The 21,702-nt window shown below is 55.0% G+C and overlaps 2 protein-coding genes across 2 annotated transcripts; both read right to left on the bottom strand.

Annotated features, from left to right (window-relative positions):
* Positions 1–5,599: 5,599 nt before the first annotated feature.
* Positions 5,600–10,262, bottom strand: EXOSC2 (exosome component 2). Its single transcript, XM_087753237.1, has 9 exons — positions 10,022–10,262; positions 9,844–9,945; positions 9,672–9,717; positions 9,296–9,385; positions 8,887–8,952; positions 8,653–8,721; positions 7,612–7,788; positions 7,309–7,437; positions 5,600–6,426 (listed from the first exon to the last, which is right to left on the bottom strand). The coding sequence occupies exons 1-9, from the start codon at positions 10,144–10,146 to the stop codon at positions 6,346–6,348; spliced, it is 885 nt and encodes a 294-aa protein (XP_087609363.1). The 5' UTR covers positions 10,147–10,262; the 3' UTR covers positions 5,600–6,345.
* A 2,030-nt stretch (positions 10,263–12,292) lies between these two features.
* On the bottom strand, positions 12,293–20,568 carry PRDM12 (PR/SET domain 12). Its single transcript, XM_087753238.1, has 5 exons — positions 20,355–20,568; positions 19,352–19,542; positions 18,194–18,349; positions 13,829–13,940; positions 12,293–12,811 (listed from the first exon to the last, which is right to left on the bottom strand). The coding sequence occupies exons 1-5, from the start codon at positions 20,566–20,568 to the stop codon at positions 12,429–12,431; spliced, it is 1,056 nt and encodes a 351-aa protein (XP_087609364.1). The 3' UTR covers positions 12,293–12,428.
* Between the last annotated feature and the right edge of the window lie 1,134 nt (positions 20,569–21,702).

The following is a 21,702-nucleotide window of genomic DNA, read 5'->3' as shown; positions in this document are numbered from 1 at the left end:
ACAACGATGAAGTTAAACCCCCAAATTCTTCAGCCTGCACGGTGGCGCCCTTAGATGTGCAGCACGAGCGTTCCCTGAGCTGAAGAGCACAGACGGTGACGCTGAAGATATTTAGTTTCTCGTACGTTCTCCAGTTCACCTTGGGAATAGAAGGGGGTTGAGGCAGCAGCTTGAGGTCAGGGTGCTTTGGTCAAAGGTCTGTGGTTGCTCCCACTCAACAACGGGGGAACACACAAATGCAATTTTGTGCAGTAGCCTCCTGCTCAGGGTAACCATCTGGACACAGAGCGGCTTGTTTATACTGACTCCTCCCTTGTGACAAATCCAAACGTACTCCATGTCTCCTAAGCCATATTCAAGGTCCCTGGCAGACTGTATTTTTCATCTTCCCAACAATACCATCTGAAATGTAGTACTTCATACGGCCCTACGGGACCCTCCACCTCTGCTGTGCCGGTCTGCTCTTACACCACTAATTCTTAGCCAGGAGACTGATCCCAAACCTTTTCTATTGCATTTCTCCATCAGAGACTCAAGTTGCAGGGACTGAGGCTGTTTGTTCTACACACACGCAAGAGAGAGAAATTCTGGTACATTATGCCGAGACAAATCCAGGGTCACGTCTCTTGAACTCAGCAGAATTTCTTGAGGTTTATCTCAGCAATGGAGATGAGCTGCTCACTGCTGTGATCTAACCCCCTGCTCAGCTCCCACGGATTGAAGGAAACTGAGGAAACAAAGCTGTCTGTCAACACAGGCCGAGCAGCCTGAGAGAAACTGGTTACAAAAAACAATACCAACCATCCTTTACTGAAAAAGTTACTCCCTTCTGGGTCTGACTGGAGCATCCTGGATAAATCTCTCCTACCATGGCAGGGCCGAAGCAGAGTGAACTCCAGAAGACTACCACAGGTCCGCGGTACTCAGAAGACCTTGACCAAAATACGCAAATAAGCAGGACTCGTGTTCTGGACAATACAGGCTGTATATACGCTTCTCCCTGCCTCACCTGAGATCTATACAAATGAACGTGCTTACTTTTTATTTAACAGACTAGGTGAATTTATTATTCAGGTCAACAGTCAGGTATTGCTTCTGACGCTTTGCAGCCATAAGCAGCAAAGCGGGGCAGGTTCTTTGCCAGCAGTCCCCAACCTCTTTCCACTCAGCAGTTGCTCCGAAAGCATTTCCCATTTCCCAAAGCAGTGCTGTAGATAATCTGGGGCTATACACAGACAGATGGGCCAGCTGGTCACTCCCAAATATCGTAGCAAGAAATCTGCCCTCTTTTCCTTCCTGAAGGGTATTATATTTTCTGTCCTCTACCCTGCTGCCAGTTTCTGTGAACATGATTGTTTCATGTTAACAAACTTGAAGCTTCCCAGTGGGTTCAGAAATTATTAGAGAAGACAGAGACAGAAAGATTGTGTGAATGCAGAATAAATAAAAAAAAAAATCTACAGACTGTTTCTTTTATTAAGTTATTTATTAAGACCTCCAATTAAGTGTGGGGTTTTACGCCCCACAGCTGCAGTGATGTTTCCTCCATAACAATATCTTAAAGCTTCAACCTCTTTACCAAATAATAAACCTTAGCATATTAATCAGCAATCCTCAGGAACCTGAGACAACCATTTCAAGACTGCCTATAATCTCAGTGGGGTTTCAATATCTTCTAGGGTCTGCTCAAAGCTTTGTATTTATACCATTCACTTCAACTGAACAGCAAAACTGCGTGCGGATGATACAGAAGTAACATAATAAGCAGCAGTAATTGGATTAATAACCCATTAGCACAAATTTAAAATCCCAGTGGTTATTACTGGGAGTAAAGGGAGGGGTTGCCATTCCTCATAGTAGGACATGAATCAAACACGGCCACCAAGAAACAGGAAAATTACTTCTACAGACGAGTGATTTTGTGTTCTCGTTTCTGCAGGCAGCACTCACCAGCAAGGGAACCATTTACTAGCTCCACTTTCAAGCACGTCTGTGCCATCTATTAACCCAGGCGTAAGCAGCACAGGCAGGTGCTACAGCTGGTTTACAAACAGACTCCACGCCGTCAGGCACTGGTGACCAAAGAAATCAAATCGAATTAAGCTGTTTTAATGCCTGCATGGGCGTTTTAGTTCCCCATATAAAAATGAACACTTATTAGGTTTTTCCCACACCACTTCAACTATGTTTTTTTTCTTAAACCAGAGAAGCCGTAGTTTCTTCCTTTTCACCCTTCCTGCTTAAAGTTGCCTAGCAAAATCCCACAGACTATTTCAAGAATTCAAGAGGACACTGCTTTTGCTGGAGGAGTCCTTTACATCTCGAGCACTTCCCGTTTCAAAAGCATTTTTTATATAGCCTGCCCATAGTCCCGTGCAGACCCACCTACGGAAAAAGGGGCCCCGGCTCCCCCACCTACCCGAGACGCCAGAGCCTCTCCCAGACCCCGTCTGACTCCTCGCTCATCTCTGAGGAAAAGTCATTTGCCATCTTGTGGGTCACGACCAAACAGCGATACTCGAAGCCTCTCCATATGGGAACCGTGAGCCCCAGCAGCACACCCGGTTGCTTTCGAGATGGATGAGCACTGGTGGCCCTCAACATTCATCAAGAGAGCAAGAAGTCTAGGGTCTAGAGAACAAGTCTTATGAGGAGCGGCTGAGGGAGCTGGGGGGGCTCAGCCTGGAGAAGAGGAGGCTGAGGGGAGCCCTCATCGCTCTCTACAGCTACCTGAAAAGAGGCTGTAGCGAGGTGGGGGTCGGTCTCTTCTCCCCAGTAACAAGCGATAGGACAAGAAGGAACGGCCTCAAACTGCGCCAGGGGAGGTTTAGTTGGATATTAGGAAAAACTTCTTCACCGAAAGGGCAGTCAGGCACTGGCACAGGCTGCCCAGGGCAGGGGTTGAGTCCCCATCCCTGGAGGTATTTAAAAGACGTGTTGATGTGGCACTTAGGGAGATGGGTTAGTGCTGGGCTTGGCAGTGCTGGGTTAACGGTTGGACTCGATGATCTTAAGGGTCTTTCCCAACCTTAACAATTCTATGATTCTAAGTCACAGGGATTCAGCCAAATCACCAGTAACTGGCAGCTGGCCTGGTACCTTTCTTAGACACCTTTGAAACTGCTCAGGAAGTTTCTCCCTCCTCACACAAGTCTGTCGCTCTCATCTCTTGTCACCTGCTGGCTTGCAAAGCGCTGCTTAACAGGGCTGCAGAACTGCCAGCAATGCCCTCGCTGAAGCTTTGTACAGAATTTAGGTCTGGGCTTGGCAAAGCCCTGCCTGAATTTGCAGAAGAACGGTAATGACCCCTCGTGGCCAGGGAGGAAAATACCGGGACCTTCAGTTGCCCCCACCCATCAGCAGAGGTCCATAACCAAACCTGACCAGCTGGTGCTCTTGTTCCCAGGCTTAAAAACAGTGCCAGGTATTCCGGAGCACGGGAACTGGATGAGTCACATACTCTCTCCCATTTAATACATCCCCAAGGCCAAAATACCAGGAATGCTGTAGCAACAGGAGGAATCAGAAAGCTCAGAGCTGAAGCAGTCCAGATCTTGAGCTCATTGTTTTCCAGGTTGTATACTCATTTATTGAGCATAAATGACCAAAAAAGGTTCACAATGGGGAGAGAGGGCTGGCATAAGAAGCCTGGAAATAGACCATGGTTTTAAAGACTGCTATGTAGAGGGGAAAAAAAAAAAAAAAAAAAAAAAAAAAAAAGAGAGACGAAAAGAAAAAAAAAAATATATAACAACTCAGCTGTGCAGCCCACGCAGCCTGCTGTAGAGAGATCAGCACCCTTTTCCTAAGATCTGTGTTATGAGAACCTGGCACTGTCTCACCTTGCAGGTCTGACAGCTTATGCTCGGCACCCAGGAGCATGATCCAGCTCTGAATTAACCACCTCCAGAGCACACTTCCTCAGCACGTTTCCACCACATTACCAACAGCACTTTCAAGAGCCTCGTAAGCCCCCCAACCCCTTTCTGGCCTGTTAGATGCCTGCAGAGAGGTTGCTTGAGGACAGAGAAGCATTTTGCATTCATGTACCTGTTCAGCAGAACCGTTTCCAGCTATCAGCTCTCTCTGGGTGGTAGTAAGGTACAGTCTCTTCACCCCTTTGCCCTTTAACTGACATAAAGTTGTTTAAACTTAAGTGGCAGAGATGCAAAGAGATCTGCTAGATTAAATAAAGACCTCTCCATCAGCCTTCAAAAACGCTTTAAAAAAAGGGAACATAAGATACTTTATCTCATTGCTTGTATATCCCCAATCTGCTTATACTTAGAACCTCATAGCAGAAATCCCCGAATCTCCCCATATGGTAATAAGATAAGCAGCTGCTAAACTACAGCAATTGGGTAGGGAAAAAAAGAGGTACTTTTCTAATTGAAAGATGTAGAGGCTGCTAAAGCTTTTAGCCTTTTTGCACTGTTCCTGTCCACAGAGATGTGGATAATGCTGCTACCAGCCTCGTGCACAGACCTGGAAGTGTCACCATCAAGCTTTAGTTTTCAATTTCCCAAGTCATCTTGAGGATGTGATTGTTGCAATGCTTATTAGGGAATCCTCATAAAACTCAAAAATAAGAATTCCCAGGTCTTGTGTGGAGCATCCCACCAATATCCCCAGGAAGTTAGGTATTATTTTAGAGAGGCAGCACAGGCAGAAGTTTGAGTTGTGCAGCAGCAGAATGGATTAACCATGTCCTTGCTTGTCCTTAGCCACTGAGCTCCATAATGCTCTAGTATTTAGGTAGCAGACATCCAGCCTTTGCTATTTGGCAGGGCAATGAGGCAGAGCTGCCAGGGAAGAGAAATACTACAAACACGATCCGAAGCTGCCACCTAGTGCTTACTCTAGACCGCAGGCAGAGCAGTCTGCAACGAAGGGTATTTCTAGTTCCCAAGAAAAGATTGAGCAAATAATTTTTCCTTTTGCCTGGGGCAAGCATGAGAATTTGCAACGTTAGAATTAGATTCAGGGACAATTAGGGCAGACATTTTGCCTTTTTTTTTTTTTTTTTTTTTTTTTTTTTTTTTTTAAAGAATTACAGCACTGTGGTGCAAGCAGCTCTAATACAATACAAATACAATATATACACAGAATACATATATAATACAAACGGCTCTAATATAGCACCAGAGATCTGAGAGGATGTCCCAAGGAAAGCATCGCACCCATTCTGTACAGAGAAGGCAAGTGACTGATTGCCAACATCTGGCTCAGCATGCCCGCCTCTAACCACTGGCCTGAGGATCTTCACCAGTGTCTTACTGGGCTCCCCATCATCCCCCAGACACAGCTGCTGCATGACTCACCTCTCCATGGGATCCTGCAGGGAAGCAATGTTGAGAGAGCCACCGTGAGCAATGCCAGGCAATCTACTCACAGAGGAACTCTGCACAGAAGATACGCTGAAGAGGAAGGTCAAGTCCTGCTTTAATGGGATGAGGAGCAACAGCTGAAGAGGAGACACCAGGACATTGCAACCATTCTGAGTGTCCTGGCACAAGGAAACTTGAGCCAACCACAGCTCTCAAGCTAGACCCAATTCATTCTGGAGAAAGACAAGCCAATGTACACACTCCTGAATGACTGAGCTGTCTCAAAACATTTATTGAAATGTAAAATATTTAATAGAAAATAATACTGGAGCCTCCTCAGAGGAGGAGCTCACCACATCAGGCATAAAAAAAAGGGAACAGCAGGATGCACACAGACTGAGAAGACACTGCTTGCCCATGGCTCCTGGCTCATGTGGACACTCACATCATGCCACATCCAGTCTCATACCCTTGAAACATAGAAGCCACGAACAGCCAGACCCAAAATGTGGTTAGCAAGGGTGTGGATACTCCTGGCCTCTAAAGACCTGTACCTGCGATCTGCCGTCTTAAAGGGAAAAACAAGAGCTCTCAGTCAGAGGACAGACTGGCAGATCTATATCACAGTAAACAAAAATGAAAACCATTTAGAAAGCCTTTGGGGAGAGAGAAACATCACAGAACACATCCTCTCTATCATTCTGCACAAAGTTCAGGGGCACCAGACACAGCAACACGTGCTATATGTCCCAGCTGCGCCTGCATCTTCATAAAGGTCAGATATCAATTTTTCAGGCTGCTGCACTAAAAGGCTATTGTACTTAAGTACTATTTAGTACTATTGTACTTAAAAGGGCTCAGGAGGTATCCCAGGAGTTAAAATGAGGAATTTTGGTGGTTTCTGAAGCATGGAATGAATGTTGGGGACCAGAACACTGGAGGAAAAAAAAAAAAAAAAGTACTGAGAATCAAAAGCTGCCATGCTGGGACTTCAAATGACTGCTTCTGGCCACGTGCCCTATCCCTCCAGATCCAGCAACCTCTGTCGGGTTTCCAGAACGATCTCCTCCATCACCTCTGGTTTGAGAATGTCCTTGATCTGGAGTGGAAAGAAGAGTAACATTGGCACCAAAAAGCAACTACTACTATCGCACGCTCTGTGGGGACAAGGGTCCCTGGCACGCAGCAACGAGCAGCAAGCGAGTTTAGAGGGTTGCCGTCAAATGAGACTATCGTGGCAGAGTGTCCAAAGTAAAGTCAACTTTGCCAGAGTTAGCAATTCATACAGAGACCATAAGAAACCAAAGGAGATGCTACTGACAACTCCTAATCTTTCCTGAAGGACACACACGAGTATTTGGGAAGAGAAGAGACGACTTAAACAGAAGTATAGTTCAAAAGAACATCCCACCTAGCTGAGTAGGCTGCCACTGCGAATGAAGGCAGAAGATAATTCAGATCTTAGCCATTTATGAGAAGAGAATTGCCAGTGATCGTGCTGGCAGAAATCACAGAGAAAAGCTGTACAGCAAGAGGTCAAATTGAGAGCACCTTCCAGCAGTGCAAGATGTGGATAAAAACAGAAGACCGGTCTCTGTACGAGACATGACACTTGCTTTTTCATTTGTTCTGAAAGTGCACCTTATCCTCATACAATCCCAAATTTAACATAATTTTCACAGGAATCACAGAGGGTCCATAATCCCAGCAAGGGATACATATCAAAAAAAATGAACTATTTCTCTACAGGACTAGTTGGGCTTTGCCAGAGGCAGAACCCTTCAAACTATCCCTGAAAACGTGCCAGGCAATTTATGTTATGCAGAAGGGAGGAGGTTCATATTGTCACTTACTACAGGATCCTTTGGGAAGCCGAAAGGAAGCCCGACCACCTAACTTACCAACTTCAGCAGCAACTGATGTCGCCTTTCCACCCCCTCCCCACAGTGTGGAATAAAGTAAACAACACCGGTTTCTGTACCTGATGAGGAAGGGATGCTTCATAGCAATACAGGATGCTGGTGTCGAAGAGCATCAACTTCTGAGTGACCAGAGCCACGATGCAGTTTCGGAGCCGTGAGATCACCTCCCGGTCAGACAAGGGAACCGGCTGAGGAAGGACAGAGGAAATAGAGATGAATACACTGGGAAATAACGCAAGTTTACTGTAAAAAAGCTTTGCCATGAACCTAATACTGAATCTTGAAAGTCTTAGGTTATTCACGTGCCTCTGACTAACAAAACATCGTTGGCAGGAGAAAGTTCATCTTCCCTGAACCCTCACCTCCAAGTTGGTGGTGAAGCCTCCTGCCTCTTCATCTTTCTGCTCTGGCGTTGGGTAGATCCAGATGAAACCGTTGTTGCCGAGGATCACAGATGCACCGCAGGGCAAGTCGTGGAAGTGAGTCTTCTGGCGTTTCACAAGGGAGGGCGAGACCTGAACGAGCACACCCTGGCCAAGCTGAAGAGGAGACCACGAGACACAGCATGAGAGACATGAGCCACCGTAGATAACATCAAATCACCGACATGCACTCCGCTTCTGGTCTAGGAACCAGTCAATTTTAGCACCTTTTCCTGTGAAACAGTGAATATAAGACCTGTTTGCCTCTGGGAGTGCTGGGAGGATTAGCTAATGCCTGTGCAGTCCTTTGAAGATGAAGAATACTCTAAGTGCTTAGCGCAAATGTTAATAATATCTTGATCGTAACTACACATCAACCATCCCTGCAGAAAAATGAGAAGTGAGAGGCCCAATTTAGCAGAACACTCTCCCTCTTAATCCAGTCGCTGTCCTTCACCCTTTGTGCAATAAGCACACTTTGCTTTCATCTTTTAAGTGCTAATACCCTTGGTCTGGTAATCCCAAACTGCAGTGTACGCTCCAATGGCCCCTTGGCTTATTTCAGTGCACAAAACCAGAGATAAATGCCAACTGCATAAAGCCTAAAATAGAGCCCTGGAGAGAGAAACAAGTCACAGGGGCAATGGCCTGCAGAAGAGTAGTGATGAAGTTTGAGGCAGAAGATTTTTCTCCCCAAGGCTTAATTCCCAAGCAGCTAGTGGGGGAAACGGGACTCACAGGCTGTAATTGTGGACAGGGAGAGCAGCAGCTCAAAGGGCAACTCAAGGGCACTCCCTCTGCTTTGGGGAAACTCTGCTCAGTGCCCCCATGTAGGAGCTAAGATTCTTCCGAACCTGCAGGAATGGGTTATAATGACATCCTGCTCTACTCCAGAGCTTTTTTCTTAAAAATCCCTCCAAAAGGCCTTATACAAGTGAACTGGAGCAGAATTAGGCCAAGACTGAGTGCTTTTGAACTTACCTTCCCATATTTCAGACTCCGGGTGTGCAGTGAGACAGCCCCATCAGAAAATACAGACTGGACTTCCGCCTGTCAGTGCCACTTAAGGAAACAAGGTCCCTAATGCTGCCCAGTGCCAACAGCCGCCGGCTGCCCCCGGCGGAGAGCTCTCACGACCAGACAGACTAGCTGAGGTCTGGCTGTTCTCCCCACACCCTTGGCTCTTCTGTCTGAGTGCAAGCAGCAGAAGGATACGCTGATGAGGTCCCCTTCCTGCAGATAGTCCCTCATGGCAAGCTCATCTTCTGCTGATCTCCTTCTCTGAAATGCACAAAAAAAAAGTTACGTGTAGCTCAGGATGAGAAAACATCAGTTAATACCTACATTGCGGGGGGACCTTAGGATGCCATGCAAAACGTAATCTGGTCACCAAAGGAAAATCAGGCAGACTAGCACATCTTTAGATCCCTGATGTGTTTATGTTAAATAACACTAAGAGTTAAAGATATCGCAGCACTACAGACCCACCCACAAAACCCAGCGCTACCCTTGTGCTGACTGTGGGAAGGGCTCCAGGGCTTTCCAGCTTCCCAGTGCCCCAGCTTCTGCCACGGCAGCGCAAGACGACAGGGCTGTGGCACCGCTCTGCGTGAGCTACACTCACCAGCTCCCCACCAGGTAAATTCATAGACGACAGCAGCAGGACTGAATCGAGCCTGGAATTCGTTTCCACTTTCCATCGTTTCTGCTGAACCTGGAGAAGAAAAATAATTTGATATACACTCAAAAATTGAACAGAAGCTCTTCAGCAGAGCGGGAGGTCCTGCAGCCAGCTGAGCCTGCAGGAGCAGACAGCTCTGCCGACTGCTTCCACCTCATCTTGTTTAAAACCCAGGCACTCGCAGGGCCTCAGTGCAGGGACACGAATGTGATTCAGGAACGTCAGAAGCACTCCGGATCGGACCGGGACACGCCAGCCTGGCAGCCGGCCAGCGGGCCACCCTCCTCCTCCACCGCAGGTCAGCAAACTCCAGCTTTACCTCCGTGATCCTCCCGACCACGATATCGCCAACTTCGCCGTTGTACCTGGGAGCGGGACAGAGAGAGCGCAGCCCGTCAAACGCCTCGTCCTCCCCGGAAAAGGGCCCAGCCCTCGCGCAGCGCAGATGGCGGGCTTCCCGCTCCCTGCGCGGGTGAGGCGCCCACGCTCACCTGGTCTTCAGCGCTTTGACGCACACCAGCTTGTTCACCCTCTCCACGGCGCCGGCCACCGAGGCGATGAGCTTCTCCTCTTCCACGTAGGTGCCGTGGCCCCTGCGGAGAGAGTGGCCGCCTGAGGAGAGCCCGAGGCCGGCCGGCCCGCGTCCCCCCGCCCCGCCGCTGCCCCCACCTCATGTAGCCCGTGTCCGTGGTGATGGTGTCCCCCGGCGCCACCAGGTGCTTCTCGCCGCCCCGGGGCGCGCTCGGCCCCACCGCCCTGCGAGCCACCGGCAGCCGCATGGTGATGGCCGCCATCTTGAGTGCGGGCGGCGCGGCGCCGCCGATCCCGTCCGCACTCGCCTTCCGCCCGCCATGTTGGCTGCTGGCGAGAGCGCGCCTGAAGCGCCGCCGCCGCCGCCATCTTGAGTGAGGACAGCGGCGATGGGAAAACCGTGAGGCTGCTGGGCGGCCATTTTGGTTCCTGGCGGGAAAGGGAATCGTGGGCTTCACTGCGTTGGGATCCGAAGGGAGAGGGGGGGCCATGTTTAGTGCGGGCAAGGCGCCTCAGCCCGGCCGGGGCGGGCCGCGGGGCCGGGCGGGGAAGGCGGCCGCTCCCTGCGCCCCCCGCACCCCGCTTCGGGGGGCCGCACTGCGGGCGGCGGGGGCGTTTGCCCTGGAGGGAAGCAGCGCCTCCCGTTTTCTGGGGGTGCCCGTGTGCGCACACGAGTTGTTCCCCTCGCTGTTACGCCAGGACGGCGCTTAGGCTTGGCTTAAACATCGCCGAGGAATTTACCCCTTCCCTCGGCAAAGCTGTTCCAATGGTAAATAATACCCTCGTGTGGAAGTTTTACTCATTTAATTCCAACACCAGTTGGACTTTCAGAGCCGCTGAGAAAATACCAAGGAGCAAGAAGCCAGCGACGACCTCCAGCAAACGCTTTGCTTCCTCAGGACCAAAATCAAACGTTGTTCTTTCAAGTAAGAGTTGCACCTGAAGCCCCTCACAGCTGCAAGGTGACCCTTAATCCATGGAAGATACCAAAGGACACCCAGAGCTCTTCCTTCAGATAGAGGCTGCACACGGGGAGACGGGGGGGTACCAGGCCAGGTAACGCCACCCGCTCCCTGGTTTGCCAGCGCTCACCCCTTCTCCTCCGCACCTGAAAAGGGCTTCTGTGGCCCAAAGCCCATCTTTCCTCGCCCCAGCCACTCTGTTTGGTCCAACAGACGGTGCTGCACCCCTTTATTCACCTTGTACCAGTCTAAACAGTCGCTCATCCCCGCTCCTCCATCCCTCCCCCGGCACAGAGCGAAATAAAGCTCTCCAAACTGTCCATCTTCTAAATGATAAATGTTCCAAGTAATTTTTATTTAGAATACAAGAGAGAGGTACAAATGTATTTACACTGTGTACATATACAATCAAATAATATATAATATCAAAGTTCTGTAAATAATGTTTACATAAATATTTACAAAGTTAAAGTGACAGTTGTTTGTTTTTTGTTTTTTTTTCTGGAAGTAAAACACAGTTTGTGAGAACTTTATACATCTTAGACTTATAATTAATATTAGAATACCTTCTTTTAAGCTTTATGATACACAGCCCTCCTCTGGCATGTGGCAGGACTCCAGAGGGCGCTTAGAGTTGTCCTTGGGGACAGAGCTGGCCCAGGGACGGGTTTTCTCTGTCCCCAGCAGGCAGCAGAATTAGCAGCCGAAATGTTCCCTCACGGCTGCGGGGAGCGATGGGGAGCGATGAGGAGCGATGATGCTCCCCGGGCTGGAGCAGGCACAGCCTGGCAGAGCACAGGGTCCCCTACAAAACCTGCCTGTGGATGGGCATTTCCAGCCGGCACATCGTGCTGGGGGTGTCCCTGTGGCACAGGGCCTGTCCCCTCTGCCCGTGGCATCGCTCGGAGGTGTCGGGCAAACCCCAACGCGTGGCTCGGGCTGGAGGAGGGCAGGCAAGGGGATTTTGGGGGGGAAATGCAACCGTTTGCTAAATCAGGGCTCCCGAGGAGGGAAATGTGTCCCTTGGAAAGAGCCACCAGGGCCAAAGCTGCCCCAGGGGTAAACGGGCATGAATGGAGGTGGCCGCAACAGGGCTGTGCCAGCCTTTCAACGGGGCGCATGTGCCTGCTGGACACTCGCTGGAGCGCAGAAGGAAGGATAAGAGCAATTTTTCTTTCCATCAAATTATCTGTAAAACCCAGGCGCGACTCATCCAGGCCCAGCTTTTAGGCTGCCCCAGCCCTCGCCCAGTGCACCAGCAAATCCACGCAGGACGTCCTGCCGCGTCCCCTCGCTCCTCTCCCCCTGCCAGCCCCGGGGACCAGCAGCACACCCTGCACCGCATCTCCCCGGGGAGGATCCCCCACGATGCGGCTGCGGCTTGCAGAGCTGGGGGGGTCCCCTCGCTCACTGAACAGCCTGCCAACCCCCGATGCTCCAAAAATAAACCAGCACATCCCCTTCAACGCTGAAAGCAGCCCTGCCTCTGCCCCCCAGCTCTGCCAAGGGCCAACACCCCCCAGTTCATCGCATGTCTCAGCGCCAGTCTTTGCTGTCCGAAAACCTGCTGCCGCGCCAGGGCTTCACAGCACCATGGTGGGGATGTGATGGGCCAGGGAGGCGGGATGGGGCACGGGCAGAGCCGGCGAGTGAGCCTGCAGGGAGGCGTTGGGGGGCCGATGACGGGCGCTTTTCTGGTGTGCCCGCAGCCCAGCGAGCTGGGAGTAGGCACTTTGGCAAACCTGGCACTTGTAGGGACGCTCGCCGGTGTGCAAGCGGACGTGGTTGCGGAGGGTGGAGGACTGGCTGAAGCGACGGTTGCAGAAGCGGCACACGAAGGGCTTGTCCAGGGTGTGGATGCGCATGTGGGAGCGCAGGTTGCTGCGGGAGTTGAAGCCGCGGTGGCAGATGACGCAGCGCATGCGTCCCGTTGTGCTGGCCCCCGTCTCCACCGCGTGGAAATCCTCTGGGGACAACAGGGGACGGTCAGGCACTGCCCTCCGGCACAGCAGCTCACCCCCAAGCCCCCAAGATGCCGACTGTCCTAAATAACCACCCCATGGCCCCATGCTGGCTCCTCTGCCCGCTGAGGATGCCCATGAGCAGAGACCCCCATCCCGGGCAGAGCGGGGCTGCAGGCTGGCACTTTGGGCTTTGGGACGGGGCCAGAGTTGGGAACGGGCTCACCCAAATATAGGTGAGGGGGAAAACTCAAGCTGACCTGTCTCCCCCGTAGACGGGCACAAAAAGCGCTTTTCTCCTCCCCAGGCTGCAAGTAGAGCTGGAGCGAGTGAGCACAGGAACCCCCAGCCCACGGCCGCGCTGCCCTGGCCTCCAGCCTGGGCCCTTCGGCAGCAGCACGCCGTCCCTGCGTTGGTCCCGGCTTCTCCCCCTGCTCCACCGGGCTCCGGCCCAGCTCTTTCAGAACAAGGAGCGGGGCTGGGGAGCACAGATGGGGTCTGGCTCTGAACACAGCATCCCCTAAAAGTGCCCGAGAGCTCTGGTGCCTGCCCACAGAGGAGCACCTCGAGGAACGACCATTCAAGCAGAGAGCAAAAGCTCCGGGAGAGAAAAGCCTCCTGCGATGGTGATTTGGGGAAAGATCTGTTAAATACAGAGTGGGGACATAGGCAGCTGCATCCACTCAGCGTTTCGCAGTGCATTGGGGCTGCTTTCCTCCCGCTCACACGTCTGCCCTGCTCCTCCCTGCCCGGCTGGGTCAGGCAGCGACTGCTGGCCACCACACCAGCAATAGCCGTGGGCAAACCAGCCCGGAGGCCACCCCTCAAATTACTGAGGACCTGCTCAGGCTGTATGGATCTGCCTCATAGTCTGTGTGTTTCTCCCCAGAGAGCTGGGGGATCTGACATATCCCCTGGGGTTTCCCTGCCCCATGCCCACTACAGGGCCTCAGGGCTGGGGACAGGGTGAACGGAGAACGGGCAGAGATGCTGCACCCACGGCTGTTTCCGTTGTTACCTACCATGTTTGTTCTTCTTCTGCTCCTCTTCCAGCCCTGGCACACCCGGGATGCCCAGGAAGGTGTTGTGGGAGTTCCCGTACCAGACCAGCAGCTCTTGGTCTGGAGGAATCATCTAAAAAGAGAGATACAGAAAGGGGTGTCAGCAGGGGACGGTGAATGGCTCCCTGTGCATCCTCCGCCAGTCACTTCAGACCTGCACTGGCCATACCCCATCTCCTGCCAGACCCTGCTGCCGTCTGGGACCTGCCAGCGGTCCCCAGCACCCCCCAGGCAGGCACAGCACAGCCCAGGCTGCAGTGCTGGAGGCAATGGCACGGCTCAGCACCATCCACCACCAGCACAAACCGGCACCGGGGTCTCCCCCAGGCTGGGCCACAAATGTGACAGGCAAATAAGCAGCTACAGAGCACACAGACAGAGCTGGGGCCTCTGGAGTGACGGACCCAGAGGTCCCTGCAGCTCAGGGAGACAAGGACACGGAGGCACACGGAGAAATAAGCCATTTGTGGACTCAGGAACTGCAGCAAGGCACAAGGGACAGAGACCAAAGCAGGGAGCCATGACACAGAGCCCTGGCTCAGTGCTCCTGCAGAGCGTTTCGGCTCTGGACGGAGCCGTTGGCACCCTCCTGCTGTAGGGCACAGGCAGCATCTCCCACCCAGCCCCGCCGGGGCTTATTTTAGCAGGTGGAAATGCAGATGCACCCGTGCAGGACTCGCCAGCCCGGGGATCAGAGGAGAGCTCGGGTGCTGCTATAGGAGAGCATGGCTCGGGTGCAAGATGCTGCCTACATCCCAGACCAAAGCCCCGGTGCCTGCAACAGCCCAAGGAGATCTATAGGGCCAGGAAAGGGCTCTGCACTACCCCTGCCCCTGTTTCCCTGAAACGATGGCACTTCTTCTTCCCCTGTTGTTCCCATTATGTTCCTGCTCTGCCGGGGCGGCCGGAGCGAGCAGCCTGGGAACGCCGTTCAAGCCACCCCACGTGAAGCAGCCGTGGCTGGGAGGATGGATGCTCTCACACCGGAGCAGCTGCTTCAGGCAACACTGATAACAACATCACTTAATAAAAAAAATACACATATTTTTCCCTTGCAGGTCCCTAGTGTTAAGAACCTAATTTAGAAATGGGAAAGTCCCCCGTTTCAGAGGACAGCTTTCCATACCCAGAGTAGTCCAAGAAAAGCATCATCCGCATGAAACACAGATCTTAAGTTAGATCACGTAAGCACTGAAAATGTACCTAGTTTTAAGCACCTGAAAGCAGTGGGAATTTGGCTTCATATGTTTAAGTGTCCGTCTGGGGCTGCAGAGTAGGAATTTGGGAGGGAGGCAGGAGAAGCTGATATCATTTCTCATCCCAAACTGGTGCTGTTTCTTGGTGTCATTTTCTCTTAACAGAAAATGAGTTATTTTTAATACAAGCAAATAGAATAAAATATTGCCAAAAGGATAAAACACATTGCACGTGTGCATGCATGTCTATATTCTGCTGGAGCTGGTGTACATATGCCAGCAGCGGGTGAGCACCCACGTGCATGCACCCCAAAGCAATTTAAATTGCCCCCCCCCAGGAATCTCATGGCCTTCAGATCAAAGGCCAAAACTCACTGCCCTCACTTTATTTTCCAGCAGCGGCAACCTGAAATTGCTGAGGAAGAGGACGGGGAAAAAAAAAAAAAAAAAACAAACTAGCAAGTAAGGGCAGGAACGGGCAAAGCATGTAAAAATATTAAGGCAAATAGTGAAAAAGGCACCCACTAAATCTGATTTTGTCGTGGGTAAGTGAGAAAGGCATCCTAAGAAAAGCATCCTCAGGGATATTGTGCTGGAGTCGCGGTGCAGCAGAGGTGGGTGCAGAGCGACGGGAGCCAGGCAGCTCTCGGTGCCCGCCGGGGAGGGGATGCTGCGGGCGGAGGCAGGAGGCTGCGGAGGGGATGGAGGGTGACAGCACCCGTGCATGGACGCACGTGCTGCTGAGAGCGGGCGCCGCTAAGATCCGATCGGTGTTTGCGTATCCTGATGCTGCGCTCTCCGTCCAAGGGTTTGTGGTGAGGGAGGCAACAAGGCAGGAGCGTGGGTAACAAGCGGGGAGCTCGCATGGGTCGGAGATGCTGCGTTTGTGTGCCCACGACTCCACGCTAGGGGATTAGCAAGCGGAGAGAGAGACCCACAAAAGGAAAATCTTTTCTTGCTTTTCCTTTTCTTGTTGGGTGCAAACCCCAGTGAGTTTGAACAAGAGATGGATTTTGGACTGCAGGCGTGCATGCACACGTGCCTGCAGGCGTGTTGCACAGGCGGGAACGGGAAGCCCAGGAAAGACGCAGATCCTTGACTTGTCGCGCCCGGTTGTGACCCAGCTCCTCACACACTCCATGCTTCCCTTCCCTTCACATGGAAAGCCCCGGCCCCTTCTGCTCCTCTGGCACGGAGGGACCCATGCCGACCCGGTGGCAGCAGGAGCAGCAGCACCGCCGGGCGCCTGCCGTGCCCGGGAGCACGCCGCAGTGTGACAGCACGCACCCTTCCTCACCACTTTCACCTCCCCATCACCCAGGCCTCAGCACTCTCAACATTTCAACTTTGCTGCTTGTGCTGAGGGAATTAAACTCATCCTGCTCTGGCACTCGGTGCTTCAGCCCCGGGAGCAAGCCTGCAGATTGACTGCGACGGTACGGGGCCTCTACATGCACCTCCCCAAATATCGGCTCACCTGCCCCATCGTCCATGCACGCACAAGGTGTGAGAAACATGGCTGTATTCCTAATTACACCATGGCTACCTGGAATTATTTTACTTCTTTGTATAATTTAAGAGCAGTAATAAAAAGCAATTAAGCTGCTGTCACAACAGGCACAGCTGCCCACAAGAATATCGGGTCTTAAAACCAGGTACGGCTGAAGCCTATGGAGGGGTGTCCAGGATGGGGAGAGCAGCACAGAAGCACTTGGGGCTCTTGCAGCGCTGCACGGGGAAAGGCGGCAGAGCCCTGAGGTGGCACACAGGACCCTCCCGCAGCAGAAAATACCTGTTCTCTTCTTACCCACCCACTCGCCTTTCCCATCCCGCTGCGGCCATCCTAAACCCAGCCCCAATGCTGGCTCAGTGCAGGATTGAGCCGTGGTCCTGTGCCATGGAGCATTTAAGCATCTGCTCCTCTGTAAGCCAGCGCAGGAGCCCAGATAGATCCGGGGAGCTGCCCCTGCCCACGGAACCAGCGGGCACTTGTGCTCTGTCCCAGCTAAGACCCTCTCCCAACTGCAAGCAGCCACGGGAGCCCACCCTCCTGAGCGTGCGAGACTCCAGCCCCGATACTGGAGAGGGACGGTCCCACAGTGCTGGTCTGGGATGGAGCGGAGTGGGAGATGTTCCCTCTCACGACTCTAAGCTGAAGCAGCTGCACAGGGACACCTCCCTGAGCTACCACCTTCCTCCACCCGCAACAGCGTTGGGTTGTGGGGACACTGTGCACAAGCAGGGCTGGTCCCCGCCATCACACCGCTGGCACTGCGCGACTTGTACGCATGTAGCATCAACGTTGCCAGGGAGCTGGACACCAGCCTCCATTCCAGCATCTCCTGCGGGGAGCTGTGGGATGGGGGTACCTCCAGCCTTCACCCCGCAGCACGGCAGCCTGTGCCCTGGGACCCAGTGCCCATCCCTGCTTCCCCGCTGGGCCCGTGCCCACCAACGCTTCGTAAGGGAGCGCATGGATGAGGCAGGCAGGATGAGGCCCTTCCCCACAGCCCGCTGCAGACAGCCCAAGGCACGGCTGTGCCAGCGCCGCACCCTGCCCGCTCTGCGGCTCCCTGCCTGGCTCCGGCAGCCCCGATCCCCCTCTCGTGCTCCATTTACAGCCAGAGCCGCTTGTGACCCCCTGGGCGAAAGCTGTGCAGAGTCAGGTGCAGCCTGCACTCAGCACCTGGGTTTCACAGAAACCCCCCAAATTTTTCCCTGCTACAGAGAAGCAGGTTCGGCACAAAATCCTGTTTTTCAAGACAGCATCAAAACCCCGCTCCTGCCCAAAGCCCCGGCTGGGCCAGGATTGCAGCTCTTTTCATGCTTTACACCCCAAAACAAGCTTGGGCAGCGTTTGCTCTCCCTCTGCTCAGCACACGTCACCCCATGAGCCCACCGAAAGGGGACAGAGAGGAGGAAGGCCACTCGCTGCTCCCTGGGATCTCCCTAAACCCCTTGCAATGGCCCTTCCCAGGGGATCTGGGTGCCAGTGACAGCAAAGCCACCCTGTGCTCCCACAGGCACCCCAGCAATGGCCCACAGAACAAGGGAGGGTCTGTGGGGTGGGGGGGTCCCGGCACCCTGCTCCCCTCCTGCGGCTGCCCGGCTGCCTCTCGGCCCCGCTTACCTCAATGGCCTTGTAGAAGATGCTGTTCCCGATCTGGACCACCTCCAGGTTCTGCTCCTGCTCATTCCGGGCACATTTGATGTAGGTCATCCAGCTGCGGTGGTCCTCCTGGCTGGCATCAATGAAGTACCGCACCGTGCCATCTTCGTTGAAGACCTGGGAGGGGGAGAGAGCGGTTGGTAGCGATGCTGCCCGCAACGGACTGAGCCCCTCCACCTCCTGCCTCTGGGATAAAGTCTCCGGCCGAGGACAAGCTCAAAGCCACCTCAGCCTCGGGGCTGAGACCCTGACTGCAGCCGGGAGCCGCTGCCTGCGGCCGGGAGCTGCCTGAACCCTTCCTGCTCATGGCGCTGGACCGCGCATCCGCAGCGGGGCTGAGGAAGGGTGCCCTGCTCTCGCTGGGCAGGCACGGCTGGCCCCACCAGCCCATGCCCACCCGGGTAACCCAGCTCCCTGCCTCGATCCCCCCTTTCGGCAGAGCCCCTCCAGCAGCTCGGCCCCGAAGGGGCTCCTCAGCCTCCTGCAGCTGCCCACAGGAGCGGGGCATCCCTGGGTGGAGGAGGAAAGCGCCTGCCAGACCCAGCCCTCAGGCAAAGACGCTTGGCAGGGTGGCAGGAAAGGTGAGGCAAGTTTCTATTAGGCATAAAAATTATAATAATAATTAATAATAACTAAAAAATGCAAGTCTGACACTCAGTGGGGAAAAAAAAAATTAGGAAAACCCCCTCTACTAGGTGGGCATTAATGCGTGATGTCCTGGCAGCTCAGATCCCCCCGTTTGGGGGGCTTCACTCGGGGTTACCCACACCGGGGCTGGGACAAAGCGGGGGACGGGGCAGAGCTGGTTTCGCCCGCCATGCACGGTGCGGGCAGCTGCCAGCCGGGTGTTTCACCACGACGGGGAAGGGCAGGGCGCGATCCTGCAGCACGGGACATGGGCAGCAGCGTTTTGGGGCTTGTCCGAGAGCTGGCTGCACCCTGAGGGCTGAAGAAGCCTTGCCCTTCTCCTGCCAGATCTTTGCGTGAACGGGGAAACTGAGGCACGGGGAGGATGCCTGACAGCACGCGGGCACAGGACAAAGCCCCCGGGCCCCAGCACCCCGTCCCTGCCTCTCCTCGGGCCAGCCGGGGCTGGGGGTACGGGGAGGGTGTCGTTACCTCCCACATGAGGTTGTTGTTCTTGCACAGGTCCACATGCTCCGGCGAGATGACCCTGCCCGTGAACGGTCCCATCTCGGTACCAGCCTTGATCCAGGTCTTGGAGAAGATGCCGAGCCCTTCCCCGGGGATGGAGCTCTGGGCGATGATCACTTCCGACGGCAGCACCAGGCTGGACAGCTTCTGCACCTCTGCGGGCGGCGGGAGCGGGCTCGGAAAAGGGACCCGCCGCCTCCCAGCCCACCGCGGGGAAGGGCCGGGGTGCCCGGGAGGGGGGGCAGCGGGGACCCCCGCCCCGGCCCCAGCCCAAATCCCGGGGCTGAGCCTTTTAAACGCCCAGCCGAGCTCCTACAAAGCGGTACAAGGTTCCCCCCCGGGGCATTGAGGAGGTACCTGGGAAAAGCAGCCCGGGCTGGGCGAGGGAGCGGGGCTGAGAAAGGGGGTTAAATGGTGTCTATTTCGGCCCATCCAGCAATTTGTCATGCTGTTAAAGTGATCTGCATTCATTAAACTCAACTAGAAAGAAATTGCTAATTCTAAATTCATTAGTCCTTTAGGAATGCTGTAGCGGTACATTGTGCCTGAATGGCGCAAGGGCTTGTTTAAAAGGGCCCAGGAATTCCTCTTACAAAATGGGGAGATGAGATGGTTGACATATCGTGAATGGAAATGGAATTAGCCTTCATGGTAAATTAAGAGAGGAACAGAAATCCGAGAGGGGGAAAAGGGAGCCGGGACGCCCCGGCGATGCCGGGGCGAGAGAAAAGATATTGTCCGGGGCGGCTGAATGCGGGGCGGCCCCGGCCCCCCCCAGCCCGCGGTTTAAGTGGGAACTTTCTCAGGTCAAGCCCAAGTTAACCAAATGAATTTAAAACCCTTCTTCCCCAGTCAACTGCTATTACACGCCCGGGGGAGAGCGGGGCGGCGGGGGCCGCAGCCGGGCGGCGGGGGCCGGTCCCGGGGCCGGGGGGGGGCCGGGGGGGGGCCGGGGGCCGCCACTCACCTCCGGAGAAGGACTGAGCCAGGACCTCGGCCGTGAAGGCGGTCTTGGGGCTGCTCTTCTCCTCGAAGAGCTGCTCGCCCAGGACGTTTCTCCAGCGGCCGTAGAGGAAGCTGTGCAGGATGTCGGAGGTGATCACCTCGGCCAGCGAGAGCCCCTGCGGCTTCAGCCCGGGCTTGAGCACCAGGGCTTCGGCGGGCAGCACCGAGCCCATCATGGGGGCGAGGCGGCGGGCGGGCCGGGCTCGGCGGGGCGCGGGCGGCGGGCCGGGCTCCGTGCCGCTCGGCGGCTCCCGCCCGGCTATATATGAGCTTCATTGACCCTCCTAATTGGTTATTAATGACCTCCCTGACGTTGGCGGAGAGACTGGGGCTGCCGGAGCGAGGCGAGCCGTCGGAGCCCCCCCCCCCTCTTCCCTCCCTCCCTCCCCTCCCCTCCCCGGGGGTGGGGTGGCTGGAGGAGGGAGGGACGCGGCGAGCACACACACATGCACACGCATATACACGCTTACACACACATATACCCGCGCACCGGCTCAGGCAAACCCAAACCCGGGCACCTGCCCCCAGGCAGGGCGAAAAAGCAACGAAACCGGCAGAAAATCCCGCCCCGCTGCCCCACGGACGGGGCGCACCCTCGGGCACGGTCCCGCACGGCCCCGCTCCCCTCCCTCTCCCCGCGCTCGTTTTGGGGGGAAAACGCGGTGCTTTGGGGCCGCTGAGCGCTTACAACGAAATCGGCGGCCCCGACGCCGCCAGCCCCCGCTGCTCGCCGGCGTTTGGCCCCCGCGGCCCCGGGGGAACGGGACGGGGCTTCCCCGGGAGCTCCGAGCCGCCGCGGCTCCCCGCTGTGCCCCGCATCCCCGGCCCGGCGGGTCCGTACCGGAGGCCCCGGGAGGAGCCGGCGCTGCCGCCCAAATCCCGGGGAGGGTCCCCAAGCACGGAACCGGGGGGATCCGTGCCACGGGGCCGGGCCCCGCTTGCACCCAGGGCCAAGTTCGCCCGGCTGCACCCTCCAGCCCGGCCGGTCCCCAAACCCGCATCCCCGTTGCATTTCCCAGGGAAAGGTGGGAAAGGCCGAGAATTGTGCCCACGGGTGAAAGGGGCCGGAGTGGATCCCCCCCACCTCCCCGCAACGGCAACCGCGTCCTGCCGCCTCCCCCCAGGGCCGGGCCCCCCCCGGCGGAGGCTGCAGCATCTCCGGGGCTCTGCCGCCGCAGCCTCCCCCCTCCGCACCCAAACCCGCTCCCCGGCCAGGCACGGTGCCCAGCCGCCCCCGCCCCGCCGAGCCCCGGGAGCCCCGCAGCCACCCCTGTCCCCCGGGAAGGCGACACCAGAGCGGCCCCCACAAA

This window comes from Nipponia nippon, unplaced genomic scaffold (genome assembly GCF_047370975.1).
Source record: "Nipponia nippon isolate SJK-2023a ecotype South Korea unplaced genomic scaffold, ASM4737097v1 scaffold_16, whole genome shotgun sequence".
In the NCBI taxonomy this organism is placed as follows: domain Eukaryota; kingdom Metazoa; phylum Chordata; class Aves; order Pelecaniformes; family Threskiornithidae; genus Nipponia; species Nipponia nippon.
This window is presented reverse-complemented; position numbering and strand designations above follow the sequence as displayed.